Genomic DNA, 26,392 nt, shown 5'->3' on the forward strand with positions numbered 1-26,392 from the left:
GGCCTGTTTAGTAACGATGCTGAGTTTCTTTCGACGAACGCTTGGGCGCAGGTCTATGCGCAAACATGCTGAGAAGGAACGGCTAAGAGAGGCCCAGCGAGCTGCAACTCACATCCCTGCTGCTGGAGATGAGAAATCCATAATTACATGCCGTGTCTCTTTGCTGGATGGAACTGATGTCAGTGTGGACTTGCCGGTATGATAATTACATTACTTTTTCAACATGGTTGAATCATGTTTGAGAGAATAATTGTGTTCTTCTTTATCTCAGAGTTGAATTAGATCATTGTGCTCATGTCATGGTTTTCAGCCATAGTAGCCACAGTGAGCTGTGTATTACTATCCTCAAGGTTGGATTACTGTAATGTGCTGAACGTGGGGATGCCCTTGAGCAGCAGTTAGTGCAAAACATGACAGCTAGACTGCTGTATGGTGCAGCTTGCTGGAAAGATATTAATAGTAGTTTGGGACTGCCAGTTTGCTAAATTCAAAGTGCTTATACAGCGGTACCTCGGGTTACATACGCTTCAGGTTACAGACGCTTCAGGTTACAGACTCTGCTAACCCAGAAATAGTACCTCGGGTTAAGAACTTTGCTTCAAGATGAGAACAGAAATCGTGCTCCAGCGGCGTGGCGGCAGCGGGAGGCCCCATTAGCTAAAGTGGTGCTTCAGGTTAAGAACTGTTTCAGGTTAAGTACGGACCTCTGGAATGAATTAAGTACTTAACCCGAGGTACCACTGTAATTGTAACAAGATATACATTTTATGTAGTTAATGTGCAACACACTAGCAGATTGAAATTTACACATTTCAATTTGTGCTCAATTTCTCTCTTAATCCAAAGCCTGGACATTCCACTCTATGAACTTTGATTTCCAGCCTAACTGAAATTAACAAGGAAAATATGGCATAGCTCCATACAAGGGACACAGTTAATTTCATAATTTCACTGTTTACTATGTACAAAGGGCACCAATATAAAAGCAGATTGAAGCACAGGGACCAGCCTTTAAATTTCTGGTTTTTATTATTTTAATGTTTTCCATGTTCTACTCTGGAAACATTTGAGTTGAAAGGTTAATACACACAAAAATATATATCCATGTGTAATATCTAGATAGAGAGATAAAGAGATAGATAGATATCCTTGTCTATTTTTATTGGTTCCTTGGTCTGATTTTAGAAACTGCAGTGATTTGAACCATGAAGTCATACCAACACTGTACTGCTATATGGAAAAGGGGAGGATAAGTCGATAGTTACATAACCCTATATTTGTCATTCTTGGCAGCAAGATTTGGAACTGGAACATCTGGCAGGAAGCTGAGCTGACCTAGCAATATTGCACTGGAGAAGCATAGTATTTGCTCTAGGAAATATTTGCTTAAGCCAACACATAAGAGAGTGGGCTGCCCACTTAACCGAGGCAGCTTTCTAATCACTGTTCACTAGTGAATATTACTGATCAAGCTGCATACACCAGCTTAATATATCGTATTTTTCGCTCTATAAGACGCACCTGACCTTAAGACGCATCTAGATTTTGGAAGAGAAAAACAAGGAAAAAAATTATTCTGAATCCCAGAAGCCAGGACAGCAAGTGGGATCGCTGCGCAGCAATCCCGCTTGCTGTCCTGGCTTATGGGATAGCCACGCGTAGCCTCTCCCGGGCAGCGGATGAAGGCTTCCACTGCCCGGGAGAGGCTGCCCACGGCTAAGCAAGAAGCCAGGACAGCCAGTTGCGCACGGCTAAGGCTCCCCCAAGAGCCGCGCTCCCTTTAAAGAGTGGGTGGAGTGTGAAACGTATGTAACCTGAAGCATATGTAACCTGAAGTACCACTGTATATAAGTGCAATTCTTTCTTTCTCTCTCTCTCTCTCTGAAGAAAAGTGTATAGATTGTGCATTACCATTTGCCTGTGTTGTAAGCTACAGTGGTACCTCAAGCTACAGACGCTTCAGGTTACAGACTCCGCTAACCCAGAAATAGTACCTTGGGTTAAGAACTTTGCTTCAGGATGAGAACAGAAATCGTGCTCTGGTGGTGCTGTGGCAGCGGGAGGCCCCATTAGCTAAAGTGGTCTTCAGGTTAAGAACAGTTTCAGTTTAAGAACAGACCTCCAGAACGAATTAAGTTCTTAACCCAAAGTACCACTGTATAGAGCAGGCACGTCCAACTCCCAAGAGAATGCAATCTACTCCCAGTACAAAAAAAGCTGGCAGTGATCTACCCATTGTCATTGCTAATAGTTGTTAAGCTTTTTTGGGGGGGACAAGCCAAAGTTGTTGAGCTTTTTGGAGGGCAGCGCTACAGACAACATTGCTTCTACTTTCAGCGGCGTCCTTTTACATTTACGCCAGCTAAGCAGACAGCTAGCACCAGGGGCAGAAGGCGGAGTCATTACTAGCTCGCGATCGACCTGTTGGACATGCCTGCTATAGATCAACCAAAGAGGGCTGCTTTGTTTTAGTTGTGACTACCTGCTTTTTTCAGAAACCTCAGGAGTTGTTAGCAATGATGTGGTGTGGAAATTTTTCCACTGCTTTGCTGTTCCATTGAAAATGTTCTGTTTATTATTATTTCACTGGTAACAATTATGCGTGTTGTTTTGCCTCACATTGTAGAATGTATAGTTACCATTTTGACAGACAAAGGCTTGTGGGGTGGGGTTATGTTGCAAAACCCATAGGATTGCTGTATTTAAAAAGTTGAGGCACAATATACACAAAAGATCACTTGCATAAAATCTTACTGTGGTGAATGCAGAGATTGTGAATTATTCTTTTCTTTTTTCAGTAAATGCAGCCCTGTTCTCCATGTCAATTACTTTAAACTTTCTGGCCACAAACAGATTTCACTTTGCAGTATTTTTGTGGGTTTCTTTTTCTTTCTTTCTTTCTTTCTTTCTTTCTTTCTTTCTTTCTTTTTTGCTATTTAACCTCTCTGGGTGGCTGGGCATGGGAAAGAGCAGGCCGGAGATCAAGGCGACCCTGGGTGGAAAATTCTAGTAGCTGCATTGTGGAAGGATGCTTAGGGACATTCTTTCTTTCCTAAAACTTGTTAACATCAGTACCATTTTTTCTGCACCCAGCTAGACGTTTTGAAGCATCTAGGAGCAATTTCTCAATGCAATAAAACAAATTTTTAAATGCATCTATAAAAACAATTTCAAATCCAATACAGATACTGACGAAGATAAAACTCTTCTCTCAGAGGGCTTGTTGAAAGTGGAAGATCTTAACAAACACCAAACAGGCAGTAGAAGTAGTGCCTGATATGGCCTGATAAGATGGTACCTGCAGGAGGCCCTGCCCTGCAGAGCACAATGGATGATTGGATATATAAGGGAAGGAGATGATATTTTTGTCCTGGTCCTCAGCTGTATAGGGCTTTGTGCATCAGTACCAGCACCTTGTAACTAGCCGAGTAGTTAATTGGCAGCCAGAGCTGCAGCACCCATGTACTTTTGGAATAGGGTTCTTAGCCTTCCTGAAACAAGCTACTTGACTATTGTGGGCTTTCATGAGTGCAATGTAAAGTTTGCTGTCAAACTTAGCGTCTCAAGAATTGAGACACTAAGAACATTGTCAGAGCACTGAGAAACATAAATATTTTTGGTGACATTTTTAGATTTTCTCTTCAATTCCGTTTCAAATGAAGTGATTCTAAATGAAGTTATTGAGTGTTTGTGAGGTTATGTTGAACAATTTGTGTGGCACTGCAAATCATTTTGTTCGGTTTCTTTGCCTACGCATATTCACATTATTTGTGACTGTAGAGGCCAGAAATGAAATCTGCAATTCTGTGAAGTTCATAGGTTGAAGAAAGGGCCTCTGGACCTCCAGAATTACAGGCTGCATATTGTTCCAATGAGCTCTTAAATGTTTAATGTGTTTATTTTTTCAGTAACTTTGGATTCAGTAATGAATATTAAAAGAAGTTGGGGCAGTGGGAGATTATAGATGAGGTAAAACAGTTGGGAAATAACAGTTATCATGCAGTTCATAAGGGTGCTGAGTTTCAGGACTAGATCAGTAACTTCTGGTTCGTTAAGGTCAGCGATCTAGAGATAGTGATTGCTGAGATTGAATTTAGGGGAGAAGAAAGATGCTCATGTAGTCCTGAACCTGGCTGTTACAGTGCTGGGAAGGAGATGCTTTCCCCTCTACTATACTTTTGGGGAGAGTGGGGGTGGGGAAATTGAGTTTACAGGATCCATATATTCATGGTACGCATCTCTGAACCCTAATTCCATCTCTGGATAGTTTTAAGCTGTTAATTTTTCTGCTGAACTGGGCAGGGAGTTATTAATCAGAATTGGAAGAAGCACCCCCCCCCTCCACTGATATGATTTAATTTTAATTGTGATTTTGATATAGTTATATTAATTTTTGTGGTTTTAATATATCTGTAAACTGGGGTCTACACATGAAGGATGGCATAGAAATTAATCAGATAAATCTTGTGCTTCCTGGAGGGCAAGAAGCATGCTCAGTCTTCTTCAGGCTATTTTTGTGTATATGTGTGAGAGAGTATAAAGTGAATATGCAGAAACCATTGCCTTCGGTTTTGTTACCAAAATGATAGTCAAAGGCTATCAGGTTTGCTGTTAGAAGTAATATAAGCAGTTGACCGAATTGGTGTCTAGAGAGTAGCAATGCATTATTGTTTTTACTGGAATTTCTGAGTGCATGCAGAATTGCCCTCAAAAATAAGGTTAATCATCAACTAATCAGCCTCTTACTAACACAAGTTCCTCTTGTAATTTCAGAAAAAAGCCAAAGGACAGCAGCTGTTTGAACAGATCATGTACCATCTGGACCTCATTGAAAATGACTATTTTGGATTACGATTCATGGATTCTGCACAAGTAGCAGTGAGTGGCATGGGGTTTTTTTCTTCTTCTTACAGTAGTAAAGTTAATTAAATCATACCAGGCCAAACACAAGATTTGTGCAAGTGTTAAGTTGTTCTTGGTACAACAAAATTTATAGATGAGTTTAAGAAATTGTCCTGAACTTCAGTATAAAATCAGTTTCCCTTTTTCATGTCCTCTGTCCTGGTTTTGATAGATAAAATTATGGATCAGAGAGTTGTTGGTTCTAATTCAAATCTCAAAAATGAGAATATGTTTAATTACCCCCCCCCCCCGCTTTTAATTTGTATTGAAGTAAATCAAACAAATCAAGACAATAAAATAATAGAAGTTCATGACTTCTGTTTCTTTCATAGTATGAAAAGTATTTTTTTAGTGCCTTGGAGTCTTTGTTGCATGTAATTCATGTTACACACATGTTTATTGCATCATAGTTTAAAGGTCCTGGTTTAAAGGCCATAGTTTAAAGGCCGCTTTGGACAGAACCATTAGAAAGGAGGGTCAGAGGGGGGTAAAAACCCATTGGGCTTTCTGTGCAGGTGTGTGTATGACCTCTCAGTGCCCCAGACCTGACCCATAAAATCTTAATGCAGCATCATAGAAACTTTAAGGCAGGGGTGAGGAAACTCTGCCCCTCCAGACCATGCTTTTAAAACCACACTTATCTGCTGGTCAACTGACATCACTCTGATGGGGGAGAAATAAGTTGATTGGCGAGGGGGTTAATTTTGGTGTTGCCTTCAAAGCTCAGCGTCACCTACCACCACTATGATTTGGCCTTCCAGGGGTGGGGAGATAAGGATCTGGTCCACGGGGCAGAAAAGGATCCCCACCCCTGCTTTAAGTCATCTGAGAAAAACTATCATTCCAAATGGCAGATCTGACTTCAGTGCAGTTGCAGTTCTGTGTGTTCTGAGAATGCAGGGCTCTAGTAATCCCATCTTCCAGGATTGTTAGAATTCTTTTTTGGTGTTCTGGTCAGGCACAAAACCTTTCTGGTTTTTGTGTGTGTTGCTGGACTGTTTCTACCCAGTCTTAAATTCATGATTCAGTCAAAAGGCATATGCACCAAGCACACACAATTTAGTCATGATCTTGGTTAATTAAGTGTGTCTGTATATATTACATAGAATTTCACAACTGAGATTATTTTGGCAGTTCTTCATTGCATTTCCACCACCTCACATGCCAGTGCAATGAAAAACTCTTCTGACCTTAATCATATTTTCTTGTGACTTGTTCTTATAGCCTAGGGTTCCATGAGCCTCACTTGATACTGTATGATTTACTTGCTTTAGGCAATTAATATTTGTTTGCATTCAGCTGGTCATTGTGCACTTGCAAGAGTGCATTGCTCAGTCTAATGCAATTGCTTCAGCTTTCTGTTTATTGTGATGCAGTGCTAATGTTTGTCAGGTATATAAAAATGGTGTTAAAGACCATGTCTTTTTTATTTTAATGAGCTCTGCCTTTTATACAAATAGTTGAATCTTGAATGATGTTGATGTAGTACAGGCTAATTCTGTGAGTATAATTTGGGAGTTGCCTTTACAATTCAAGAGACTTTTTTGTTCCAGTGTCTCTGTTGCTTCCCCCTCCCATTGTATTTTTGGTTAACATTGAGTTAGAAGGGACCCTAAACAACACCAATGCAAATAATTCACCTTAGTGCTGTATATTCAACCTTAAACCTACTGCCCAGGAAATCATCAAAAATCATAAAAATCATCCCAGGAGGAAAAAGGCTTTTGCATGTATTCATTTTGTAATTACAGCAGGAGGTTCATGGCTTGCAGGGATGGCTAGCAGCCGAATAGTAGGGAGATCTGTGAGTAGCTTGGCTCAGGCCAAAAAAGTTGCAGGATACTTTCTCAGATTGTAAATTTTTCAGTAGGGACTATCCTCTGGCTTAATCTTTTGACCCATTACTCTTACCATAACCTTGCCTTGTTTCGTGAAGTGTGTATTTCTGCAGGATTAGAGTTCGTGCCTGACCCTGCTGAATTTGACAGCTGCGGTAGGAAAAGTAATATATTCCAAGCATTGTGTTGCAGTTTACTTGGAGTAAAGTATAGTTACCAAGTGCAACTGCAACATGAGATCAGGTCTCAATGTCTCCCAGGCTTTGTTCTGTAAAAGTAATTCCCTCCCCCTCTTCTGTGTGCCAGTCAAGCTGAACTCTTGTAGATGGCGCTGGTGTTAGGAACTGAGTTGAACTAAGTGGTGTCGGTGCCTGTCTCTGGTCTGTTAACTGCCTTTCTGTGGAATGTGGAGGAGGTGAAAGAAAACAGATTGGAGATGAAGCAAACTTATACTTTGCCCTACAGTCTGGGAACATCTTTCTTTTTTTTCTTTTTTTTCTTTTTTTTCTTTTTTCTCTTTTTTCTCTTTTCTTTTCTTTTCTTTTCTTTTCTTTTCTTTTCTTTTCTTTTCTTTTCTTTTCTTCCTTCCCTGTCCCTGTTGTTTGTGTATACGGCACCATAGCACTTGTAATACTCTACTTTGGTGGATTTGTTTTCTTACCAAAGGAAATGTATGTTGGATGGGTGCAGACAACTGATGGAAAACTATCCAAAGAAGGCATGCTTATGGTATAACTTCCTATACTTGATTGATTGCATTGAATGAAATAATCTTATTTCGTTCCAAAGCAGTAGGACAGTTCCATGAAAATATCAACCAGCAGGCTCTTTTTTATCTTCCTATATAGCTAGCATGTTATGTATCTTTTTAAAGATAGTTTTCCAAAGTTTTATTATCTGGCAACAGTTCTACACATGAGTGAAACATCCAGAAGCAGGGCATGCAGAATGATTCAGAATTTCTCTTAATTTTTTTAGTAACTTTTAGCTAAATACTTTTCAATTCATTTAACAACCCATTATTTTATTGGTAGTTTCGCTTTTGCTTTTGATACCTGAGAATAAATGGTATGTTAGGAATAAATATTAGTGAACTCTTGTTTTGTAGGTTGCGTGTGAGTGAGTGACTTGTCACAAGCAATGTTGGTCACATTAAGCTGGTCACAGAAAACGTTTTCCCCACAGGGATAAATAAACAGTATGAGAAGTTTGACACTTGCCCATGAAACATTAGCTGTTTTTGTATGTGGCTGCAGATGGGGAAAATTGATTCACACTTTAAGAGAATACAGTTATCTAAGTTACAGATATATTCTTGAAGTTGCAAAGCTCTTGTGTTGGTCAAATATTTTTAAACACAGTTCTAAAAAGGCAAATGTTAACTATTTGGCATGCTTCTTGGTTTTTGTAGGGAAGATCAGTCCAGTTCAACCACAAATAGTTTAATGTTATTTGGAGTTCAAATAATATTAGTTAACACACAAATTATTATGTAAACAAGCTTACAAATATAATGGTGGTAATTATGGAATTACCTAACAACAACAGGAACAACAACAGCTGTCATTTAATTATGATTCCACTACTGCTACTCCGTTGGTATAGTTCAGGAACAGTTTAATCATGTGGTCTTTGTTGGTTTAGATGAATTTTGTCAAGTTTCCCAAATGCTTAGAAATTTGATGGTGTAAGATGGGTGTATGTTGTTTCATACTGTTTGTAATGTATTTTAAATTGCAATCCTGGGGCTTTGGTATATTATTAGTATTAGTATTAGTATTAGTATCATCAACATTTGCTGCAGGTGGGATTAGAGTTGCTATAGCTGCTGTCATTGTGAACATCCTGTGTTTAGAGGTGAGCCCATATGTATCACAGGGCTGCATGTGCCATTTTGGGTCAGTCTCAGTCTGGGGGAGTGAGGATTAGGTGATGTCAAGTTGTACTAGCATCAGATCTGACAACCATCTCCATTATAAGATGCCTGTCGGCACACTATTGACTACAGCATAGGGTGGGGAGCCACGTAATGTATTCTGAATGATAGCAGTGGTATTTAAAGGAAAGCCTGAGGCCACAGGTGGTGACTCAACAGTATTATACTTGGAATGGTATCATTACATATAAGGATGTTCTCACCTAGGAAAAATACTTGGCAGATTTAAGGAAATACCCAACCCGTAGTTAACATATTTTGTGAACTTAGCTTCTACATCCTTGTGTTCTGAACTTAATGTGATCTGCAAGTTTTTATCTTGTACTGCTTGCTTCATTCCAGCTGCTGAGCTCTCTGAGAGGAACATGTATAAACAATTCATTCTAATGCTTGTGTCAGCACTTGAAAGAGACAATGCATTCCACAATACTAGTTTTTAAGCGTAACTGTGAGAAAGTTTGTGTGCTTGAATAGAAAGGATGCACTTTTAGGTGAAAAGTTACATTGGCATGCCTTTTCCTTTCTTAGATGGGAGATATAATCTTTTTCATATCTCTTTGGTAAGATGGCAGCCTGAAACGCATTGAAACATATGTTAGAATTCTGACAATCCCAGCAGCTTTCTGGCTCTGTGACTTGCAAAGATACATTTGTGCTGCAAATTGCGGATCATGATTTCAGCGCTCAAGAAATTATTAACTTGCCTCTTGAAACATATTCTAGCAAGCTGTTACAGTCAATTAACTGTCGGTCAGGAACACTGAATGTGTTGCTCTTAAAATGCTTTATACTGCTTAGAACTATTTTGGCTTGTTCTGTTCTATGAATTTATAATTTGCATACTATATTTTTATGTTGAAAGCATAAAGTCTATAATTATTAATTTTTCTTTCAGCACTGGTTGGACAACACAAAGAGTATTAAAAAACAAGTTAAAAGTAAGTGAAGTTTGTGTTTTTAAAAATCTGATTTACTTGAGTATCGACGAAGACTTTGTTTCCCCAAAATATACCATGGCAGTATGAAACTGTTCAAAGAACAATGTTGTAATGCCAAGTTTCTGGCATTACAACTGATCTTTGACTCACATTACATTTACTACATGATGTATTGAAAGCTAATTCAGTACAGGGCAAAAAGAAAAAAAGGGGCTCCAGTTGTTTAAAGATTCTGTAGCACATTTCTTTTTGCACTTTCTGCCTTAAGAGTATTACTAAAATGGATTTGGTGGACTATATTTTAGTAATCTTTGCTTTGCTGACCTATTGTGATGTGTATTTGTATCTTTTCTGTGACTGATATACACTGACTTTTTTAAAAGGAACTGTTCTAGTAATGTAAATCAAAAGGGGGAAGAAACTTTGAAGATCTGGTATTACAGGTGACCTGAATCAGTGGGTGTTGAGGAGGTGCATGAGTAACATCATATTCCTGGTTTAGAATTTCTCTCATTGGAAGGAAATGAGGTGTGGAGTCTGCTGCAATAAAATGTTTAGCTAGCTATATTCCTATGACACAAACTAACAACAGGAGGTACTCCCCAAAACTTAAGACTGCCTGGGCAGAGTTTATAAGGATTTGATTGGGGTACAAAGCTAAGATTGATGGATTTCTCAGTTCATGGAATAGAGCCTTGTAATATTGGGATTAACCTAGATTTGTCTGTTCTTCTTGGCAAGACAAATCAACTTAATGTAATGAGACTGAGTTGGCTTCTGGTATATAAAACTACTACTGTTTGTTTAGCATTCTCTTTTTTTGCTAGTGTGCTCAGTATTACAGAAGGGATTCCCACCCCCTTTGAATTCTGATTAGTGAATATATTTACAAAATAATATCCTTGCTGTCAGAAACCTAATATATTCACTTTTGTAGTTGGTCCACCATACTGTCTACATCTTCGTGTAAAGTTTTACTCTTCCGAGCCAAACAACCTACGTGAAGAGCTCACCAGGTACGTTGTATGCAGTGATACAAACTGGAGATCTCAAATCCAGTACAGGCAATGACCAATTTATGTGCGTCTATCACACACACATGCACAGCACCAAACCTGGAAGTGACCCTAAAAATCACTAGAAGGGTGGGGAGGGGAAGGGTGGAACATTTTACATGGGTCCCTCCAATGCGTGCAAGGGTCGAGAACATAGCGTCCTGTGCAAAACAAGGATTGCTTGCTTGTTTGCAGTACATTTGCTTTTTGTGCTATATCTTTCATACTAATCTGCATATGATTGTTGGCGGTCTCTCTTGGAATCAAAATTCCAATCCACCTGGTTGTATCTCACTACTGTAATGTCCCTGAATGATAAAATTGCAGGGAAGGCATTTGGGCAGAATCTCACATACATTGCCACAGTTTCAAGGTGTTCCATTCCCACAGTACAGTGAATAGGACTTCGCAGCACTTCAGGGAACTGGCAGTTCTTTGGTGCTGGGCGTTTTCCTTTCTGCTGTGAGTAATCCTTATACCCAGTCCTTCTGCTCCGGCCTTTGCTATAGATTGGGTCCTGATAATCTTTACGAAATCATTAATGAAGTGTAGTTTTGAGGAAACACTGAACTTTGATAGAAATATTTTTAGACATGTTTGGGAAATCCATCCACCTCCTTTCAGTATTGCACACTAGGAAATCGGAGAAAACAGAAACTACAAATTGGATATTCTTTAATTAGAATTTCATTCTCTTGCGATGAAATATACTGCTCCATGTTTCCATACTTGAAGTGAGAGACCACAGTGCGTTATCTCATAATTAAGTCTAGCTGCTGATATTTGCTGCTCTTCTCCAGTGCTGGAATTGTTCACAAACTCATGGATGTTTCTTGCTCTTTCTTCCTGAAATAGATATTTATTTGTTCTTCAGCTAAAACAGGACATTTTGAGTGGCAAGTAAGTACTGTTGATAATTACGCTAAATGAAGGGGGCTTCTCTCTTATCAAATATGTGCAGGAAATTTAGGATACAAATATAGAACATGTGCATCTCCAAGGTGCTGAAAGTATTAGTAGCTACTTACCATGCTTTGTAGCAGTGAACATTAATGGACTCTGGTAGTTATAATTAGCCATTTGTTTAGATTCTTTCCTCAGATTTAGTATTTAAAATTCCACAATTGCATCTTAGAAATCTTCATAATTTTTTTTACCACCTAAAGCAGTGGTTCTCAAAGGGTGTGGCCCGGAGAAATAAGTTTGAGAACCACTGGCCTAAAGACTATGGTCAGGTTTCTGCAAGGATGTACAAAAGAGGAGGGAGGTGGTATGTTGAGAATGGGGATGTGCTGCTGTATGTGGTGTGTAACCTATGTGATGTCAATTATTAATGGTTCCTTTAATTCAAAAGCAGACTTTTTGGGACAGATTTGGTGTGGCGTAATTGAAGAATATATTAATGATTCCCCAATCCATATATTTGTAGGATCTAGGCTGACTTAGGCAAGCTTATTTGCTCCTTTAATGTAAAGCGTACATTTCTGAAAATCCAAGTGTTATAGGAACATGGGCTTTAAGTATATTTCTGAGTAATATGTCAAGTTCGCTGAAACGGTTCACTACATCTTCCCCTTCCAAATCGTTGACCCATAATCATTTCCTCATACTGCCGTTGAAATTTGCTTGACGTTCTTTTTTTTCCCTTTTCATTGCAGGTTGGAGTGTCCATTTGAAACAGCTGTGCAGTTGTCAGCTTACATGTTACAAGGTGAGCTGCCTTAAGGGAACTGCCTTTGTGTAGGTGTATTGCTTGAGGTGCAGGACTGATTCAAATAAGACAAGGTTTCCTTTACAGATAGCAAACCTTATGTAAACTGCTGGTCACATTAATTGCCAGGGATTCAGATAAATTACTGTACTTGAGCTATTTCTGGGCATTGTTGCTTTTTCGCTTTAGGGATATATTTTGTAGCCAGAGGATTATAACAGCTGATAGGGCTCAGTCATGTGAGGCTTATCACTAAGATCTTAGCTTTTTCTTGCTACTGTACAATCTAGCACGAGTGGGAAGTATGAGTGGAATCCTGGGGTGTGGACTACCTTATAGTCCTTGTGTAGGAAAAAGGAGGGCAGGCGTGAGAAGAATTAACTTGCTTAAGTGAAATAATTATTTTTCCATAGATGTCTCAGAGCTTTGGTTCCATTCAGAAAAACACTGTGAACCTCATATTGAGATTTGTTGGTTATTTTGGCAAAGCAAGCTCAGAATTCTGCACTTTGACCTCTACATTTGTACTTACTGAAAGAGATGTCAGCTTGGAAGTATTTATTAGGGATAGTTTGCAACAGAAATTAAGTGTTTTCTTGATTACCTTGCATGATTCTCTCTCTCTCTCTCTCTCTCTCTCTCTCTGTGTGTGTGTGTGTGTGTGCGCGCACACACCTTTATGTCAACAAAATCCTGATTTCATTTTTAAGAGTAATTGCATTACAATGGGTTGTAGTCGCACAGCCTTTGCCTATTTGAGGACTGTAAAACCCTTTTATATAGAAATAAGTCCAACTACATTCATTCAATGAAACCTCTAAGTAAGTGTGTTTAGAATCATTATTGCAAGATCGTTACTGCAGAGCAAAAGGAATTTTCTGTGATTCTCATAGTTCTGATTGTAGATAACTGTGTTGGAAGTAGATACTCATAAGTTCCTAATCAGTGATCAGTGGCTGTTAGTCTTGTATCAAATGTAGTTTTTAAAGTTATCTATATTTCCTGTGGGACTTAGAATCTTAGAAAGTATTATACTGTTTTACCTGGCAGGCATATATGTCGCAAAAAGGTACTTCCCCACACAAAAGGAGCGGGTGCCACTGTGGTCTAAACCACTGAGCCTCTTGGGCTTGCTGATCGGAAGGTCAGCAGTTCAAATCCACACAACGGTGGTGAGCTCCTGTTGCTGTGTCCTAGCTTCTACCAACCCATCAGTTCTAAAGCATACCAGTGCAAGTAGATAAATAGGTACTGTTGCGGTAGGAAGGTAAACGGCATTTCCATGCACTCTGGCACTCGTCAGGGTGTTCTGTTGTGCCAGAAGTGTTTTAGTCATGCTGACCACATGACCCCACAGCCTTGGTACAAAAGGTTATATATGTGAAAATATTTATAAATTAATGTTGATCATTTTTTTTAATGTATGAGGCAACGAGGAACACACAAAAAATGTGATTTTCTGTATTGCTTAGATAGGAGTCTTAGATTTGCTGTTTGTTGGGATGGTAAAACCCAACTCTTGATTTTTTTTCCTACTAACAATCTATAGATAGTAGTGTTCAGTTGACAGATAAGAACTCAAGTAACACTGGTAAGATAGAGTTGGAAGATACTGGGTTTGATGGTATGGGTAGGCAACTCATATATCCGTGTAATAAGAGAAGACACTTTTGAATCAATTCCCCAGAAGATAGTAATTTTGCAACATGCAACAATGAAGTGTTGGTATTCATGTTTCTGTAGTGGTGGGATGCAGAGATCCAACTCTGTGAAGAGGGCTGCAGCAAAGCCTTAAAGAATTCATGCCTTGATCCCATTTTGGCATAGATTCTGTTTATAAATTTGCATGACAGTAAATGTTCGATTCCAGGCTTTGATGACAGTGCCCAGTACTCAGTAGAATGCTGAGTAGATCCTATTTAAATTAGCTGGAGGTTAACCTAGCTTTGGAAGCAAGCAAGCATCAAGTAAATTATGGATTTAGAAACTTCCTTAACTTCAAATTGAAAGACTCATGAAAATGCAGCTTAAAATATTTATTCCATAAGCTCAGTTGTGTTCAAGACCCAAGAAATCTATTAAAATATTTACATAGCACAAAATTTAACAAACATGTTATATTATTCAGTGCTTCTTCTTACATTTCCAGCTGCTTCTTTTTACATTTTAAAAGACTGCATTAAAAACTTCATGTTTGTGATGGTAAAAAAAGAAAGTGATCTCACTAAGCATCTGCAAGTCTGAGTATCTTAAAAAAAGAGGAATGAAAGAAGTTAAATAACAATGCTAGTTCCCCCGCCAACATACAGTTTCAGCAGTAAATGAAAATACTCTTTCATATAAGTTTTTGTTTGTGTCTGTAGTTCTTCCAAAGCTGATTTAAGATTCAGTTTTAACATACCTGTACTAAGATCAAAATACTGATTTCCTATTACACTGTAAATATTTAAATGAAGTTTTAATTATCTTTGAATAAATGTTCAGTGTGACAATGAAATGAGTCATTGTAGGCACTTCGGATTTTGCCATTTCCAAATTTGCTTTTGCTAGAATTTTCTTGAAGTATTCTTCTCTTTCCAGCTGAACTTGGTGACTACGACCCTGCTGAACACATCCCTGATATAGTTTCAGAGTTCAGGTTTGTGCCCGAGCAAACTGAAGACATGGAACTCGCCATTTTTGAGAAGTGGAAGGAATACAGGTAAAAAATCTCAAATGGTAAATTGCCACATACATCCAACGCATACCATTGTATGCATTGCTTTCTTTTGCTGAGTGAAAGGGGACTTTAAATTCCTATGAATACCTTCCTGAGTGTTGGTGTTGTATTTCTGTTGAGACAAACTAGAACATAGTCCAAAAGCTGCCTTCATTTTCTGAAGCAATCACAGCAAGCTACAAGACACATCTAAGACCAGATAGTATCATCTGGACAATACGGTATGCATTTTATGCAGTCTACAGCCTTAGCACTTCTTGATGTTATCAATACAGCTCTGTAAGCTTCCACAGCTTAATTTAGCAGTTCAGTATTTTCTTAGCCCCTTGATTTCAAAACAAAACTCAAGTTGGCCATTATTAAAACTGAGTCGAGATGAGCACTATTTGGCTTCCTCTACATATATCAAGTTCCCCTTTTTTGTATCCTTTCTGTAACCTCACTTTTTTATCAAGGCATGTTATTTTTAACTTCATGTGATTTTTGTGTAATATAAATCATTTCAGGGGGCAAACACCAGCTCAGGCAGAAACAAATTATTTGAACAAAGCAAAATGGCTGGAAATGTATGGAGTAGACATGCATATAGTCAAGGTAAGTTTATGGTTGTAGGCCGTGCTTTTGGGAACGTTATTTTTAGTACTTCTATAAACATAAAAATCCCTAAACTTGCAGTCTTTGTAGCAATGAGTGGGATCTGCTTCTTATAATAGCCTAGTCTGCTTACCTATACAAGTTACGGAGGACAATTTAGTTAATACATATCTTGCTGTGCATCTGCCAGAAATGGCTATGATCTGAAGCTACTGCTTATATACCCAGCTGCTATAACAACAACCACATTTGTGAGCTTACCAAAGGTGGGCTGCATGGCTGGGTGGGGACTTTAACCCTGGTCTCCCATGTCAAAGTCCAACAATGGATCTCTAGACCAGACACAGTTAATTTATTATCCCAGTGTATTTTGTAGCTAAGAAATGAATTGCTCTGAAATTCTTAATCATAATGTTAAACATATTCAGAATAAATATAAATCATGGAAGTCTTGAGAGATGAGTCCTGAAAATAAACTGAGATTTAATATTGTTTGACTTAGGACCAGGTTTGCAGCCTAATGTTAAGTAATTCTCAAGAAACCACAAATGATAAAGCATAAATGTAGCTTTCAGTGTAGATTAATATAAGTGAAATGTTCTATGTAACTATGTATGTTTCTAGAATTCATATCTGTCAGCTTGGCTTGATCAAATCCTCAGAGCAGCAGACAATGTCCTTATAAGCAGTGAAAATAATATCCAAAGATAAAATATTTAATAAAACAAAAAATAATAATAGAATAAATGCTTGGTAAGGGGCTTGTTAATAACATCTGTGACTAAGGCCTTTAATTTTGCTGCAGTATCTTAACAGTGAATGAAAGTATAATTAAAGTAACTTGTACCAGCATAAAGTCACATCTGTAGGAATATTCTAATCTAATTTGTATCCCTCTTAGGCAAGAGATGGAAATGATTATAGCCTCGGACTAACACCCACAGGAGTTCTTGTGTTTGAAGGAGAAACTAAGATTGGATTGTTCTTCTGGTAAGCAGAATAATTTATAAAATAAATTATTTTAGAGTCTGCAGTCTAGCCCTAGGCTAGAATTTGTAAGTCTTGTAAGCAAGCACGGTTCTATGTTGGCATTCTCTGTGATTTGCCATAACAGAGCTCTAGGTGTATTGTGAATGGGTGGAATGATTCTTGAAAATGGCTGTACAGCTATTTAGTTTGGGCTTTTGAGAAATTAATGTCTGTGTTAGGCTGCGTGTTTATATGTAAAAAAGAGTGGTTTTTCCTGAGAGTGCAGATATATCTGGGTATGGGACATTTATTCAGTAGGATGAGTGTATACTTCTCATTCACTGGAAGGAACTAAGAAACTGGTCTACATGAATCAAGCATAAACATTCAAAATCAGAAAATTCAATTACAATTTCCCTTTAAAAAACTCATTTAACATTGACATTTGTGTTAAAGCACCCCATGGTTAAACTTGTAATTTTTAAATATTAATTTATAGCACAAGATAATAGCTGGTGTATGAATTGTGGTGCAATTGCAGTAAAGTACATACATCTTTTACATTTTAACTTTTTCCCATTGCAGGCCGAAGATCACTAGGTTGGACTTCAGAAAGAATAAATTAACACTAGTGGTGGTTGAAGATGATGAACAGGTAGAAGGAAGTCTTTGTTCATCTTGCTTCTATTGTTGTGAGTTAGTTTAAGCATAAGTATCGTAGCCAAAATAAATTAAGGATGGTTGTGGGTGATAACGTAAACATTTTTCCTATTGATTGTAATAGGCACTTAGTGAAAATTATTGTTTGAAAGTGAATAGTGACCTGTCATATTCTGAAGAGACTGTCCTTAAAATTTATTTTTCTACCCAAGAATGAATAATGAATAACTATTACAGATGGTTGAAACATTTACCTAATTGTTGAAACATAATATCATTTTAACACCAACAGGCATTGTTCATCTTCTTGAAGTAACACAGTGTTACTTGATCTCCTCCACATACAGTATTAGTATTCTTGTATTCCATTCTTCCACCAAGTTACTCAAGCCAGCACTCGTTTGTTCATCTGCCACCCCCTCCAACTTTATCCTCATAATAGTCCAATGAGATATAGGCTGAAAGTTACAAGCCTAAGATCAATCACTCAGTGAGAGCATCATGGCTGAATGAGGATTTTAACCTGGCTACTTCTCCCAGGCTAGGGTTCAGTATTCTAATCACTAATAATACACTGGATTTCAAGAGTGATCTTTAAGTTTCTACCAATAGTAATGTGAGGTTTCTTCCTCTTTGCATTTGATAAGGCATATTGCTACAGAAGCAGCACTACCGTTCTTTGTTTATATTAAGTATGGAGAAATTTGGCTGACTTTGTATTACTTCCAAGTAAAAATATGTTGGATTTTAAGTGCCTAATTAGTGTGTGTTGATTGATTTGGTAAAGAAACTAGAAAATCAGCCTAAGGGAAGGCAGATTGTAAACACTGGTACTCCAAGCCTTCTTTAAAAAGAAGTAAAAAATGGTTTTAATAAATAGTCAACTATCTTGAAAAAACCACTTGGAAAATAGAAATGCAATCTTTTGCATTCTGTTTGTCTTCTTCTTGTCAGGCTACTCAAGTTGTTGAAAGCCATTATTCTCCTCCCCACTCCCAATCCACAGTCAGCACAAAGTATAGCAGCTCCTATGTCAAGAAGGCAACATATCGCTCAGCAAGGTCACATGTCTTCAGTTGTGGCTTGGCATTTTTAAAGAAGTTGTGCAGTTTTCCCTTTAAGTGACTAGCGCTGTATAACATGTTTTATAATTGTAATGCTTTTTTCTGTCATAATAACAAAAAAGATAAACTGATCCTCTGCTATTTATCTCTCTGGCTTATTCTGTGTCAAGGAAACAGGAAGAACTTGTTATATCAGTAATGCTATAAAATACTGAGAGCACATTGTTCTCTTCAGTATTTTATAACATTCTTGGTTCAACTTACCTTTGAGTTATGGGTTCTATGAATGCCTGCAATTCGTGACTCTAGCTGCGATAATCTGAAGGTAGCATTCATAGTAGTTTTCTAAATGCTCCTGTGGTGGTCCTTCCCCCCCCCCCCCAGGGCAAGGAGCAGGAGCACACTTTTGTCTTTAGGCTGGATCACCCAAAGGCCTGCAAACATTTGTGGAAATGTGCAGTTGAGCATCATGCCTTCTTCCGCCTCCGTGGACCCGTCCAAAAAGGTTCCAGTCGGTCAAGCTTCATTCGGCTGGGGTCAAGGTTCAGATACAGGTCAGCAGTCCCTTTTGTTCAATACCTTCTTCCCTGACTTTTTCTCAGATAAGGCACAGGAAAGAAAGCTGGTCCGTGGTTTTGTTTGTAGTAGTCACTACTCTAGATTCCTATTGGCATAAAGGGAAAGGATTGAAAGAGGCACTTAGCTCAGTCAAAATAGTCTGTAGGCATGGAAAATCTGCCGCGTGTTAAGCCTTTCTGCTGCTGTGTTCTGCGAAATACCAAAGCCTAACTTTTACCTTGGCCAAATCCAGAAAAGACTGAATTTCTAGATCTCGTGATTAGAGAAAGAAGCCTGAACTGTTTTTGCATATGCTTATTTATTGGAGGAAATGGATCTGTAGTTACTCAGCTCGAGTATACATCCTTCCCTACTTTCCCTCCCCCATTTAGGGGATAAAGCATTAAAAAACATTAAACTGAGCCCATGAACAGATTGGTAGTCAGGGGAGTCAATGTAATATTGGTGTCTTCAGATCTGATGATTGGGCTCCTGTCAGCAGTTCAGCTGCTCATTTTGAACCAATTAAGTTCCCAAATGCTTTTCAAAGGAAGCACAGTGTGGAACACATTCCACAGTGATCTAAGATGGTTGTAACCATTGGATGTGGAACTGTGGCCATTTCTCTTCTCCAGTAGTTATAGCCGGCTCACCAGTTGAAACTGTATTGAAAAGGGCTATGTCAAAGAGCACTGCCATTCTACAAAACTGCTCTAGTAGGTACTAGTGAATCCTTGCGTTTTCTCCACAGCGTCTTTTGGCTGACTCGCACACAAAGTGTAGAGATGATTTAATGAAAGTGGGGGTAAAGTTTAGCTTCTACAGATGTAGATTTTTGTGGTGAAACTGATATTTTTGGCACAAAATATATACAGTTGCAGTAATTATCAGCTGAGTGCACATGGACTATGGTTTTCATCCTATTCATGTTTCTTGTTTCATTCCATTTTTCCTTGTCTCTGTTTTGTTCTTGGATTTTATACTATATCATCTGGTAAGGATCATGTCTGTTTAATATGATTATAGAAACTAATAGTATGTATATGACTGGCTTTAAATAAAACAAAAGCACATGAGAACTAAGCGTTTAGAAGAGCAAGGATAATTGGGTGCTGTCGCTTACATCAACTTTTCAAATATAAATGTTTTCTCTTGTTCTTTCCACTTCAATCTAGTGGGAAAACAGAGTACCAGACAACAAAGACCAACAAAGCCAGACGATCGGCATCTTTTGAAAGAAGGCCTAGCAAGCGATACTCAAGGAGAACGCTACAAATGAGAGGTAGCTTGACTCATTGGTAGGCGGTGCCACTCGACTTGATCCAAATTACTACTTTGACTTACACTAACTAACAGAATACCTGATCCCCATGCTGTAGCTTAAACTGTTTTTGAAACTAAAAGGTGCTTAATAACTATTGTGGCATGAGTGTAGAGCCTGATGTTTCAGAATATCAAATCCACCCCCTTGAGTTCCTAGAGCCAGTGTCTTTGGATCCTTGCCTGTTCTACAAACAGCATACAATATTGTTAATGGGGCAATTGCCTGGACTTTCCTTCCCTGTCTTCCGACTTATCCATTGTATTTACTAGGGCTGTGCCAGGCACCCGCAGTTCGGCTCAGGGCCCAATTGGTGATCCTTTTTTTTTTTATAATGATATTTATTAAAGTTTCAAAAAATACGTGAAAATACAGAATAAAGAAAAAAGTATAAGATTTTAAGATATAACAAAAACGTAGAAAATAAGGAAAAACATACAAAATAAAACAGTTAAAAGCACAATAATTTTCCATAACCTATCTTCCTTGCTCTTATTTCCCCGGACCTCCTCATACCTCCCTTCTTTGTATTCCAGTTCAGTTTGTTGGTTCAGCAAATCCTTACCATTAATCTTTTACCCAATTGTTAACCTTTTTTTTTTTCCATGTCTCTTAAAAGCATTACAGCTAAAAACCTCTTAGTTTCTATCCAACATCCTTCTAAAATTCCTTAATTTTGCAATATTTCTGTAAATAGTCTTTAAATTTCTTCCAGTCTTCCTTCACCGACTCTTCTCCCTGGTCTCGGATTCTGCCAGTCATTTCTGCCAATTCCATGTAGTCAATCACCTTCATCTGCCATTCTTCCAAAGTGGTAGATCTTGTGTCTTCCAATACTTTGCGATAAGTATTCTTGCTGCTGTTGTAGCATACATGAAAAAGGTTCTGTCCTTCTTTGGCACCAGTTGGCCGACAATGCCCAAAAGAAAGGCCTCTGGTTTCTTCAGAAAGGTATATTTAAATACCTTTTTCAGTTCATTATATATCATTTCCCAGAAAGCCTTGATCTTTGGGCACGTCCACCAAAGGTGAAAGAATGTACCTTCAGTTTCTTTACATTTCCAACATTTATTATCAGGCAAATGATAAATTTTTGCAAGCTTGACTGGGGTCATGTACCACCTGTATATCATTTTCATAATATTCTCTCTTAAGGCATTACATGCCGTAAACTTCATACCTGTGGTCCATAACTGTTCCCAGTCAGCGAACATAATATTATGTCCAACATCTTGTGCCCATTTAATCATAGCAGATTTCACCGTTTCATCCTGAGTATTCCATTTCAACAGCAAGTTATACATTCTTGACAAATTTTTAGTTTTGGGTTCTAACAATTCTGTTTCTAATTTTGACTTTTCCACTTGGAAGCCTATTTTCTTATCCAAATTATATGCCTCCATTATCTGATAGTAATGAAGCCAATCTTTCACTTTATTTTTTAATTTTTCAAAACTCTGCAATCTCAATTTATCTCCTTCTTGCTCCAAAATTTCCCAATATGTCGGCCATTTGGCCTCCATATTGAGCCTTTTCAGAGCTTTTGCTTCCATTGGTGACAGCCACCTTGGGGTTTTATTTTCCAATAAATCTTTGTATCTTATCCAAACATTAAACAATGCTTTCCTAACAATATGGTTTTTGAATGCTTTGTGTGCTTTGACCTTATCATACCATAAGTATGCATGCCATCCAAATACATTGTTAAAACCTTCTAAATCCAAAATGTCTGTGTTTTCAAGAAGTAGCCATTCTTTCAGCCAGCAAAAAGCTGCTGATTCATAATAAAGTTTAAGGTCTGGCAGGGCAAATCCACCTCTTTCCTTGGCATCAGTTAATATCTTAAATTTTATTCTGGGCTTCTTGCCCTGCCAGACAAATCTAGAAATATCTCTCTGCCACTTCTTGGAACAGTCCATCTTATCTACAATTTGTAATGTCTGAAACAAAAACAACATTCTAGGCAATACATTCATCTTTATCACAGCAATACGGCCCAGCAGCGAGAGTTTCAAATTTGACCAAATTTCTAAATCTTTTTTCACTTCCGTCCAACATTTTTCATAATTATCTTTAAATAAGTTCCCATTTTTGGCTGTCATATTAATCCCCAAGTATTTCACTTTCTTTACCACATTCAATCCTGTCTCATTCTGAAACCTCTCTCTTTCAATCGGTGTTAAGTTTTTCTCTAAAACCTTAGTTTTTGACTTGTTCAATTTAAAACCTGCCACCTGACCAAATTCCTGAATTAATTCTAAAACTCTTTTAGTACTAGATTCTGGCTCCTGTAGCGTCAATACTAGATCATCTGCAAATGCTCTCAGTTTGTACTGTTTAAGTCCGACCTGTATGCCCTTAACCAACCGGTCCTTTCTAATCATGTTTAGCAAAACCTCCAGGACCGATATAAAAAGCAGTGGGGAAATTGGGCACCCCTGTCGTGTCCCTTTTTCTATCTTAAATTCTTCCGTGACCACATTATTTACAATTAATTTAGCCTTTTGTTCAGAGTATATTGCACCTATACCATTTTCAAAGCCTTGGCCTACCCCAATTGGTGATCCTGATCATGCTCAGTCTGGGCTATGAGCTGGACTTGGGGCCTTTCATAGTTCTAATGTTTATTCAGCATTTGAAACCCTAATGAACCATGTGTTTGATGACAAGGGGACTCCTACCTGCATCATCTTCTCTCCCCCACCTGTTGCTGCCTGAACACCCTCTCCCCTTTTGGCAACCCCAGATCACTCCAGGTGAACCTAGGGTGCTTGGGGCTGCTTCAACCCAGTCTAGACAAATCATGGATCTGCCAGAATCCATTTGGAATCTTGGATTTGTCTGGACTGGATGCAAGGCCCTAGTATTTAGTGGAAGTGTCTGTGAAAGGTGGTAAAGCTGCATGATAGGTAACCCTGCAAATAGTATATACCTATTTCCCCGCACATTCTAAGTTTTAGTCTGTTTTAAAGTGTGTCCCTAACACTTTGTACAAGTATCTTTGGAAAAAAATAATGCAAGCTTTTTGATATTGTGTAATTGATATATTGGACAATTTTTTTGTTTTATTACAGGAAACACTCATAAATCTGAAGAAACTAGGTAAGAGGACCTGTCGGCATTAGGCTTCCACAGTAAAGATTTATTCCATGAATATGTCTTGGTCATCTCTATAGGATTATCAGGAATATTCTCTGATAATATGTTAAAAGCCCCTTTCCTGTTGCTTACGTATTTTTTCATGAATTAGACACCATTCAAATTAAACAGTAAAACTCATGCAAGGCAGAGAGCTTAAAAGCTCTTTCCATGCCACATTTTCCTGCCATGGAAAGAGCTTTGTAAGCTCTGCCTTGCTTACCAGGCTCTGGGAAGGTCTTGCACAGACTCTGGAGATCTCACAAGACCTTGGGATAACCCTGCAAGATTTCCCAGGAGTCCACAACCTCCCAGTGCCCAGTACGCAAAGCTTGTTTGGTGTGCTGGCTTTGGAAATGTAGGCAGGGTCACACTGGGCTTGTTCTGACTATACACAATTTTGGCTTCACATGCTATCCCCCAGAGTGTAACCCCCCCACAAGATGCGATCCTACTGTACTTATTTTTTTACTCCTTTTCTTAGTTAGTGAAAGAGGTAGGTAGCCTCATGGGAGTCTGCCATCTTCCCTCTACTTATTTTTAATGGTGGTATTAGGATATCATGGTATGTTCACCCTAGAGCTAATCAATTCTATGTTTGACTATGCATGCTAATTAACATTGCTGATTAAAATTGATTTTAAAAGATGTATGTCGTTTCACTGAAAGTTATTAGATCAGCAATGAATTTTTTGCTGTTGTTGAAAGAAGTGCTCTTTCATACCTGCTTTTTATGGTGTGGTGTTTGACTTAACAGATCTGTGCAAGTTAGCTTCATGTGGAAACCACAACAACCATGCCTTGATGGAACTGGAAACATACACAGATAAGATAAATTAATGTGTTTTGGTTCCAGGCATCAGGGCTCAGTATTTCACTCTTACCATCGTTGAAAATTTGGCTTTGATTTATTGCACTCCTACCCCTGATTGATAAGATTTGCCTTGATAAGTTCGGCCTACCAGAACTTCATATGGATTATGATGGCTTAGGAAAAAGTCCAGCATATGTGTGAGATCTTAGTGTAAAACAGTCAAAGTAAGGGCTGCTTTGGAGTCAAGTTATACATACAAATGTAAATACAGAAAATGCTGGTTTGGCCTCAGTTTTATTTATTTATTAATGTCCCCTGTTGCTGATACTACTTGGAGCTGGCAGACCCAGATAAGCCTTAAAATCCTAACAGTTTGATCTTTGATAAATTAACTTTAAACTATTGGTTTTTTCCCCCATTTCAGCCTTCCAAATAATGTTTTCAGCCAAAATAATGGATCACAGCAAGTAAGTTTGTCTAAGCTGTTTACTTAACATTTTTCTAAGTCTTTGCGTCAAAAGTAAACTAATCTCAAATGCAGTTGCCTTGACCTCAGAATTTAGAACCTGTAGTAAATGGAAAGTTGGATCATTTGGTTCTCTTGGCCATAAATGTTAAGCTAATATGAAAATTTACAAACCAAAGTAGAAAACCTTGTGTTCTCATTTTCAAGGCTTAAAAAAACCCAATGAAGGCAAAACTACATTTTTGCTTTGTATTTTGTCTTTCAAGAACTGGAGTGCAATGCCCGCCCTACCCTCAGTTACAGCAGTTCCTTCTGGGCCAGTCTTAGTTGAAATAGAAAATCTCCCACGGAGTCCCGGGACCAGCCAGCAAGACAAGAAATGGTGCGTCACTCTGGTCTCACTTTGCTCTGATTTGGAAATGATGAGTTATTGGTCATTTCACATATCTTTCCTGCAACTGATATTGTTCATATTTGTGTCTTCTAAGAAGAATATATTGTTGTGGGGGTCATAGATTGTTCTTTTCAGCCTAATTTGGATACTTTGTCAATTCATAATTTGCAGTCCCAGTCTTGCTGGGTAGCACCTTGCTATTGTGCACCCTCATTATGTGCTCCCGCAATGAAGTGAGTTGAATGACTTGTCCTTCAACCAGGATTGTGCTCTAAGTTCTGGCCAGATGAGAAAAGCCATACTTTTCATTACTGCAGGCTTTTCTTCAAAAAAATTTATAAAACCATCAAGCTTCACAGCTGCAGGTTTTTGGTTTTTGGTTTGTTTTTTGCAGTGACCAGGAGGGGTTCACTTAAGAAAATGGAAAAGGTTGCAAATAAGAGCTTGTATTTCATTTAAATTCCTTTTCCTGATGGTCCAGGCTCTGGCTATCCATCAAGATAAGACCATATTACTTAGCTTTCAGCCCCATTCTGGCTCAAAAATACTTTTTGCTTCAAAGGGGACAATTTAATCTTGGAGAAAAACTTTTAATTCTCTCAGACACTTTGAAAAACTGCAGCATTACAATGCAGTAGACTTAAAATTTATCTTAGGCTGTTCCATCCATGCAGTGAACCTTTGACATGTGATCATAATCTGATTTGTTTTGCTTTTGTACAACTTATTTATTTGATCTCATTTAATTTGTATGCTATTTAATTGTAAAGAAACATACTTCGAAGTGGTTATAACAGTGATACAGCAAGTATCGCTAATTTGTGGTCCTAATTGTTCAGATGTATTTGTCTTTTATGCAAACTTAGCTAATTGTATCTGTTGACTTAAAAATGCTCTTGACTTTGGCTTTATATCTTGAAGCTGTTCTGAGCTATGATCAAAAACATAATCAAAAGGTGCTTTCTCTTTTCTCTTGCCCTTGATTTATCCAGTGTCTGAAATTGGAGGTTTTTCTCTTGAGCTCTTGGTTGCTCTGTCAGTTTCTTCCTTCCCACTGGTGGTGATTGTAAGGTGGTGATACTTTATTTTTTAAATTCTGTTTTGCCTTATTGGTATGATGGCCTGTCTTGCATAAGCTCAGTATAACTGCTGTGCACATGCTTTTTGGTAACATTCTTGTGTGTGGTCTTTAGACTCCAGCTCCAAACAGCTCTGACTATGCTTTAGCAGCCTTCTAGCGATTTATCAAGGAGTTGCTGCTTCTAAGAATATAAATGGTGTATTTAGAAATGTGCACAGCAGTGATTGTGCTGTG

General features: G+C 38.2%; 1 protein-coding gene across 1 annotated transcript in view; it reads left to right on the top strand.

The window, feature by feature from the left end:
• EPB41L5 (erythrocyte membrane protein band 4.1 like 5) overlaps positions 1–26,392 on the top strand; it is a 57,584-nt gene that overhangs the window by 4,913 nt on the left and 26,279 nt on the right. The window contains exons 2-16 of the mRNA XM_081006534.1: positions 12–196; positions 4,774–4,878; positions 9,572–9,614; positions 10,552–10,630; positions 11,525–11,569; positions 12,328–12,380; positions 14,961–15,081; positions 15,606–15,693; positions 16,595–16,683; positions 17,248–17,317; positions 18,771–18,940; positions 20,120–20,226; positions 23,340–23,367; positions 24,642–24,684; positions 24,950–25,065. Coding sequence (XP_080862660.1) covers positions 17–196; positions 4,774–4,878; positions 9,572–9,614; positions 10,552–10,630; positions 11,525–11,569; positions 12,328–12,380; positions 14,961–15,081; positions 15,606–15,693; positions 16,595–16,683; positions 17,248–17,317; positions 18,771–18,940; positions 20,120–20,226; positions 23,340–23,367; positions 24,642–24,684; positions 24,950–25,065 — 1,337 coding nt within the window. The 5' untranslated portion in view covers positions 12–16. The remainder of the gene's footprint in view (positions 1–11; positions 197–4,773; positions 4,879–9,571; positions 9,615–10,551; positions 10,631–11,524; positions 11,570–12,327; positions 12,381–14,960; positions 15,082–15,605; positions 15,694–16,594; positions 16,684–17,247; positions 17,318–18,770; positions 18,941–20,119; positions 20,227–23,339; positions 23,368–24,641; positions 24,685–24,949; positions 25,066–26,392) is intronic.

The sequence above is a fragment of the Podarcis pityusensis genome, assembly GCF_964106645.2.
Source record: "Podarcis pityusensis genome assembly, chromosome: 1".
NCBI classification, from domain to species: domain Eukaryota; kingdom Metazoa; phylum Chordata; class Lepidosauria; order Squamata; family Lacertidae; genus Podarcis; species Podarcis pityusensis.